Here is an 8,462-nt window from a genome sequence, read left to right on the forward strand (position 1 = left end):
TATAGGTCTCTACCTACTCCTCCTGGGTTTTGTTCAAGAATACTGGGCTCTATATTACCTGGGTCCTATCCCTTATATTTACTTCTTTTTTTCCTCTGAGCTGTGAACTGTTACTCATGTTTGTAAAATCCAAAAGCACTATAATACACTACTGCTGACAGTTTATAACCACACTTTATTCTTTATATATAAAAAAAGACTGAATGAAACACATTTAGATCAATGAATAGCTGCAGCCTCCTTGGTAGTGCGTGCGCGCGCTGTGGGTGCGTGCGCGTGGGTGTGAACTTGCGTGCGCGTTCCTGTGTGGGCAATCAGTCGCCTACGCACTAAGGTGCAGATAAATCAGTAAAGAGCGCTCATTCTGACATTTTCTCTTGTCACACACACGTTCACACACTCTCTCGACATGTCTGACACGGAGCCCAAATCAGCGCAGGATTTAACCGTCGTGGTAAGTCGTTATTAATGTATTTTAATCATTAAGTTACACGCCTGGATAATAATTTAGCCGAGTAACTAAGCTGACTTAGATAGCTAGCGTCCGGGTTACGTCATGGCGTTACTAAATATTAATTAATGGACTTTGAGTTTATTAATGTGTGGGTCTGGATGTATAATGTCCACATAAATACCACTTTATTGGCGTTTAATTTGTCAGTGGCTAGCGTGGAAGCATTAGCAGGAAGCGTCTCCTTGGACACGAGGTTGCCAGATTCGTTCCTTCTAACCATAACACAATTTTGTCAACAAAAAAATAAAACTACAATATTTTAAAACCCGTGTCGTTGTATACAGGATGTTTAAATAATACATATATCGAAACATCAATATATATATAGAGAGAGAGACAGGCAACGATAATAAGTGTTATGAGTTAAAGATTCCTTTAAAAAAAGTTTGCTCGTTTCTCGTTAATCTTAACATAACAAGACAATTAAACGTTTATGTTCTTTAAATCTACGTCGCAGTTTGTACTGTTTTTCTTACAAAAAATAACAACTAATGAATTTCGTTTTTTTTCTTTCATCAAGTATATTTCTTTAATTTAATTGAAATTAATAGTAATTTACTAACCGTTTTAGACTGGACGACATGGCAACCCGTGCCAGTGGTAACGGTTATTATGATGTTTTTATAATTAAAATTTGCTTTGAAGTTACATTTCTATTTAAAAAGCCCTCGTGCTTTATCCGTTGTTCGCTTGTTGCCATGGCTACAGCTCCGGCACGTGGGCGTGGAGATTAGGTGGTGTTTTTTCCCCCTTCCTAGCAGGAGGCCTGGTGACCCTAAACTCCCACCCACCCACACACACACACGCACTCACTCACTCATACGCCATTGAGAGATTTTGTCCCCCCCTTGTCTATGTGAGTATTTGAGGTTTATATTTATCTAATCTGTGTATTTTTATCTTTTGTGTCGTTCAGGTGCAGAGCTTACTGCAGCAGATGCAGGACAAGTTCCAGACCATGTCCGACCAGATTATCGGAAGAAATATCCTATGTTCAATGGCATTCCATGTTGATGAAGGTTTGAGAGGTGGTGGTGTGTAGATTTTCCAGAATGTTCCAGAGTTAAAAGTGTATGAAAAAGATTAGAGGTTGGACGTAAAATTAATATTTGCAATCTCTCCACTGTGTCATTGATTTCGTTCTAAAAACATCATGTCAACATGATGTGATATATCCTGATGACGCCACAGAGTTACCGTTTGGAAGTTTAGTTTTTTTTTTTCAATATAAATAATAGGTGTTTTATTCTTCTTATACCACAGCAATCTGCCAACAAATATAATTGGATAGAAAGCATGACACGGCATATCATTTATATCCAATTATAATTATGTTTGATATTGTGGAGCATTCTCAAAATTCTTTGCATTATAGCAGCTATAAACACTCCTCCCTTCACCAGGTTCAGTTTTGTTTCTTAAAATCTAGATTTAAAATCACTGCAAAGAATACACCAACAGTCCAGTTTTTTTTCTGGTTGTATAAGTGTGTTTAAAGTGTGTAGGTTGGTGCTATAGGAGGATTTGGATTAGATCCAGCTCCTCCTCCTGGACTTTAGGTTCTGCAGCAAGGCCTGCATCTCCATATGACTAAAATCCACCGTACGAGTTCTTGTAAACTAGCCGTCCCTGTAGAACATCCTAACGAGCGTATTAATAATGAACAAACCCGTAATGGTGGCTCTGACAGTAGTGCAGCCGCACATCATATTACAACTCATCAGCACCTTCTGACCAAACGCTCTTAAAGATTCTCCTTAATCAGCACACTCGACGAGATGAGCACCCGCATCGACGACCTGGAGAAGAACATCTCCGACCTCATGACTCAGGCAGGCGTGGAGGAGTTTGACGGAGAGAATAAAATCAGCGATGCGTCAGGAACAGCTTGATGAAGACAAAAAGCTGCAAGTCGAATAAGTGCATGAGGTATTGGTCACACGAGCTGTACAGATTGTACAGATTTGTTTTGCCTGTGTTTAAGAAACAAAAACAAAAATGTTTTAAAAATTGAGTACACAGTGTAAATCCTCCAAATTGTAATGAGACCTTTTTTCCCCTGTAGGGCGGTAGATGATTTATATAATGATTTAGCATGTATGCGTAGGTGTGTGCGTGTTTTTTATTTTTGACCATCTGTAGTAGGGGGTGTAGGTACGCAGAAGTCACGGTTCAGTACTTTTTTTTTTTTTTTTACAATGAAGTGGGGGAGGGGGGGCATAAAATTTCTTTTAATTTATTATAAATTGTAAACCCGAAGCCAACTGGATATAATTTGCTGAATACACAAACAGGCATGTACATTACTTTCTTAAAATACATCTACATATAAGTACCTACAGTATATGTAACAGCACTATCTATCTATTTTTATACATAAGAAATATTTGAAAGTTATTTTTTTCAATATTATTTAAACAATTGCTATAAATGTTACAATTACAATTTTTTTCACAATTTATTAGACCTTTCTTTCTCAAAAGAAGTAAATAATTGAAGTAATGTTTTTTACCTTTAAACAAGATGTACTGTATATAGGAGTTAGTTTCAGATTAAACAGCAGCGGAGGCGTTCATCAGGTTGAGAAGGCTGTGTTTTAAACTTTGGTAGTTTCCTTGGATTAGTAATTTTTAAGTAAAGGAAAATATCTTGAATCTAGTCCAGTTTAACCAAAAACGACAAGATTATAATCAACCAATTCTAAGATTATTTAGCCTATTTGTAGACAAATGTTAGTAATTTCTAAGCATAAATCAGTTGTTCTGTTGGGACATAATTTTGCTTCTTTAAAAAATAAATTGCTTAGGACTAGCAAAATTACCGGCTGTGATAAGAAAAGTATCCTTGGAAATTTGTAAAATTTGTCTAGAAATAATCTTAATAATCTTATATTGTGTAATCTTGTCTTAAGAAACTTTAGATAATTTTGACTGTATTCAAGGTATTTTCACATGCTAAGCTGAACACCTTGTAGTGTGTGCATGATATATGAACATGTACATTCTTGATTAATTCTGTACATTTTGAAAATCATGTTAAAATGTTAATTTGAAGTAACCAACTTTTTTTGTAGAAAGTCACACAGCATTAAAGCTACACTGTATACACTCACGGGACTAAACAGTACAAGTACGTACTTCAGTTTCGTACCTGCGCATGAAAAGCCTGAGTTGCAAAAACATGATGTAGGTTAAGATGAATAGAATGCTAATTAATATTTGTATAGACTTTTACATATATTCTTCCTCTCATCCTCATCTTTTTCTGTACAGCAATAAAGCAAAGAGGTTTAAAATCATCCACCTGCTGCTCAGTGAAATAACTATGCAGGCTAATTAATTCCATCTAAACGATGAGATTTCATTCATTAAAAATGTTGTATGTGATTATCTAAGCCCTCAGTGATCAAAACGGAGGTCCGGGAGGTGGAGATGGATCAGACTCATCCTGTCCTTTGAAACGTTTTGTTTAGCTTTGAGAATAACATTTTTTACATAAGGCCTTTTCTTTAATCTCCTGACTAATCAAGTCTAATGTGGGGAGTAAGGAGTAACAATTATGGACAAAGAAGTGTTTGTGAAACATAGTCTTATGCCATTTCTTTTAACCAGGGAATGCAACTAAAAATAATAATAATCATGCTTTTTTGGGGGGATTTTTCAGAATGTAGGACAGGAATGTCCTACTTTAGGTTAAATACCACAGGCTGCTCAAAACTTCTTCTGCCTCTAAATCTACACCAGTATTGAGTAACAAATCTTAATGATGGAATCTCTGGATGTTTAACTGACTGATGTCTAATGTGGAACATAAAAGTGAAAATTGAAAGCTTCTTAGCACAAAGCAATTGAGAACTGAGGAGCAGAAAATGAGGATAAAACTTGTCTTAAGTTAATAAAAGAAAAAATCTCTGATGCCTGTGTGAGATTCAAAGAATGATTATGACATGTGGGAGGAGCTAAAGCAGGCTGACTCCACCCCCAAGACACTCCACTTCTTGGAAGGGTAGCTAGAATGGTTTGCTTTCAATAATAGAAGAAAAAAAATTACCAAGCTGATTTTATGTTCATTTTTATGAAACAATTTTTCAGCACATGTGATTTGTTTTATTTTATTTTTATTCATTCTTAAAATGTCAAATCCTCAACTCTCCATTAACTATCCATGCTTTTTGTTTTATCACTTCTCACAGTTACAGCATACACAGTTTTGGTACCGGAAGAACCCTCGTACGTTTCGGGAGCGTCCTGCGATCTGTAGCCCGTGTGACGTCATGGATGTTCCTCTCTAGGCCCCTTACCCCCCGCCAAAAATAACCTTTTCCTTAATTGTGGTGACGAGTATTTATTTGTTTAATCCTTTAATTCATGTGTCTCTTCACAAATTCACGCTGCAGAAATCCTACGTGCTGAACTTTTACCACAACAGCGAAACAGAAGAACAAATAGACATCTTATTAAACAAACACCTGACGTACTGTGAATTTACACTCAGATTTCCAGCAAATGTATTGGTGCTGTTCATACGAGTTTCTGCAAAGATCACTGGAGAGCTGATCACTTTAACACCCAGCGTGATTAACTGTCTCTGAAATACTGTAAAAGCATGTTTTCTTACTACAAACAAGCTAAGATGAGGTGAGACATTTATAACGGTTGTAAGGGTTTAATTCAGTGTTACAGTGTCAACTTAAAAGGTCTTTTCTTGAATAAAATGTATGACATGATAAGTTGTTTCTGATTGTAGAATTTATAGTTTTAAGTACTGAAAATTTTTAACCGTACCTTTCAAGAAATTAGCATGAGGTTTACCGTATATGCAACAATATCATAACTGCTTCTCATTAAACGTTGTTTTTTATGTAAAAGCCACAGAAATATGGATATATTCAATCCCATGCTGTATTTGAATACATATCAGTTCCAGTATCATCATAGCCTTTTATTTTTTAAGTTAATTATTCACAAAGCCATGATGAGATTATTAATTAAACCTTAATGGATCCATATGTCTATAGCATCGTATATAAGTCTTAATATATAAAATTCTTTACCTTATAATAAAACCTAATGAACTTTTCGCTGTACATTTTGTTTTATTTTAAGTAACTACCTAAAGAAAGTTAAGCATGTGTTAAACAAATAAACATTAAAGAATATAGTGAAGAGAATGTAAATCTTAGAAACGTAAGGTTCTGTGTGAGATTTATTAAAGGATGGCTAATAGAACCTAACTTATCAATGAAATAAATTATTCCTGAAGAACACAAACACTTTTTTCTATTAACATTAAAAAAGTTAGTCTGAGGAACGAAAGAGGAAAAGAAACACTAAATGTTGGTGCTCTGTTATAATAGAAAATATCTTTTGTAGGTGAACATTAAATTATTTGTTCGTGTTAAGACTGATTTGTGTATTAACCAAGGGTAGAGTGAGAAACTTTTTTTTCTTAAACAAGCTGCCTTTATATCTAGAAAAATAAACAATGAAGTCATAGTTTTAGAGAGTCACCAAGCTTTTAAACTTAATTGTATTACCACTGCAGTAAATTATGCTTTATGTCTGCAGTGTGTCCCAAAGGTCCAGCATCATAGGAGATCGTAACAAATTACAGAGGTGGGGAAAAAAAGAAAGAAAAACAGAATAACTTAAGTTCCCCAATCTTTAATGATTGCACAAAGCAAGCTAGAGGAAATCTACTTCTAAATAGCAATTTTAACAATGAAAATGTAATGATGTGGTTTAGTTAAAATATGACATTAATATGAATAAACAGGTTTTTATTTGTTTCATAATTTTTTTAAGACTTGTGGGAGTGACAAATCTTAATCATCCATATATCAAAAAGGTCTAAAATTGGACTCTGAAACACTTCGAAATTATGAGACCTCAGAATCTCAGAGTTTTTCTCAGGATATTTTTACGTACATTCTAACAGACGTAAACATATTCTCCACTCTGTTACATTAATAAGAGCACTTTTAATGAGCCAATGTTCATAATAACGTAACTTGAAGCTGTTTTAGTTTCTTTGCTGGCCCTCATGATCCCCGCGTAAGCTCAGGGAGATGCTCCATGCTAGGTTTTTATGCTTCATTTTTGTCTGTACAAATGTCCAAATTTGTACCAGAACCTCATTCCAGAACTAAAACACCAGTAAATGTTTGTATAACACAGATTTTAACATAAGGATATAAAACGATTTGGGGTAAATGCGACTTTTCGTATGGCAGTAAATAACATGCCCCTTCCCAGACTGCATTAAACACTTTTATTCAAACTGAGCAAGTTGAAACAGGAATTGATTGTGTAGTGAAATGCTGGAGTTACAACAGTACTGTTCTTTTTAATCACAGGTGCTATTTATTTATTTATGTATTATATTTCCATCTGGTTTAGGAATTAAGGATGAGTTCTTAAGGAAATGATCTCTGTATACTGTACATTGTTATATCTCTGTATCATAGACAGATAGATGTTCTGATCGGTCAAAAAGTTGGATGTACTCGGTTTACTTGAATCAGTTTACTAAGAGAACGAACATGCTACTCCTTTGCACTTTACACACGGAATTAAGTTTCCAGTGATAAATGCTATATCTGGTGCCATCAAGTTGTTTCTGGATTTGTAAAAATAATAATAATAATAATAATACTGGATTTGTATTATTTTTATCTGCCTGTATGTAACCTGTGTTGTATAAGGCGTGTTTGCATGACGGTATTCAAGCCTGCTACGATGTTAAAGACAGAGATTCTTTGTGAATGTGACTTCATCCCTGGAAAATAATGCTTAATAAAGTTATTTAATGTTATCTTAAATCCTGTTTGTTAAGGACTTTATGGTGTTCATGGTTAATCTGACTTCTTCTTTGACAGGAAGTTGGTATCAGGCCATTATGTTTGTTTTTTTTTGTTGCAAAAAACATTCTCAACTCGGGGTGGCGGGATTTTATACAGTCTCTTCCCAAATTATTGGAACAGCAAGGCCAGTTCTTTTGCTCCGCATTCTACTGAAGAAATTTTTTGAGCTTAACAGATGAATATTAAACCATATCTACATTGAGATGCGTCGAAACGTGATACCTTTTTGTGTGGCAGACTACACCATTATTAGTACAGGTTGTCCCCCAAAAAAAATTCATCATTTTAAATACGAATTTCTGAGTAACTACATGTTCTAGGCAACCTAAATTAAAATAGGCTTCATGTTAAAAAAATATATATTTTATTTATTAAAATTCCAACAACATTTAAACAGATGTTGAATATGCGCACCGCCTCTGACTCGACACACACCAAGTCGGCAGTCCAGCTCCTGCCAAACACGCTGCAGTATATCTTGCATAACATTCTCTACTTAAATTCCTCTAGGCTTGTAGGAAGAGGATAAAGACCGGTCCTTTCACATAGCCCTATAGAAAGAAAAAAATCACAAGGTGTCAAGTCAGGATTGTCATCACTGAAAAAAAAAAGTAATACATTAAACTTAGTTAATTTATACACATCTTTTATACATATATTTTATTTTGATTACATTCAAGAAGTATCATTGATAGGAATGATTTCCTTTTTTAATGTTGAATTGTTCTTGACCAAAATTGCTTTACTCTGAGAGGTTTTGGCTACTTAGGAGCGATTTCCTACTCCGAGACGCTTATTAAATACGGGCCCTGGAGCCCATAAAAGGGGTACTTCATGGACCAGGTGCCAGTACATCACAGGGCACACACACACACTACAGACAATTTGGGAAAACTTATATATCTCAGCTGTTCCTCCTTGAATGTAACAGTAGGCAGCCTCAATATCAACTTTTCAGTCATACTGTAGGCGTGTCACAGTCGTTCGTCACTAGATGAAACAATAGGCAGTGCATAGGACAGGACGAAGTAAAGGGCTGAAGAAACATTGGAGCAGCAGCGAGTCGATCGTACACTCCAGTCACAG

The 8,462-nt window shown here is 35.2% G+C and overlaps 1 protein-coding gene across 1 annotated transcript; it reads left to right on the forward strand.

Annotated features, from left to right (window-relative positions):
* Window positions 1-293: 293 nt before the first annotated feature.
* hsbp1a (heat shock factor binding protein 1a) lies at window positions 294-5,248 on the forward strand. The gene is made up of 4 exons (XM_053513699.1): window positions 294-454; window positions 1,431-1,497; window positions 2,285-2,443; window positions 4,707-5,248. Exons 1-3 carry the CDS (start codon window positions 410-412, stop codon window positions 2,404-2,406), a joined length of 234 nt encoding a protein of 77 aa, XP_053369674.1. The 5' UTR covers window positions 294-409; the 3' UTR covers window positions 2,407-2,443; window positions 4,707-5,248.
* The last annotated feature ends 3,214 nt before the right edge of the window (window positions 5,249-8,462 follow it).

The sequence above is a fragment of the Clarias gariepinus genome, chromosome 15, assembly GCF_024256425.1.
Source record: "Clarias gariepinus isolate MV-2021 ecotype Netherlands chromosome 15, CGAR_prim_01v2, whole genome shotgun sequence".
Classification (NCBI taxonomy): domain Eukaryota; kingdom Metazoa; phylum Chordata; class Actinopteri; order Siluriformes; family Clariidae; genus Clarias; species Clarias gariepinus.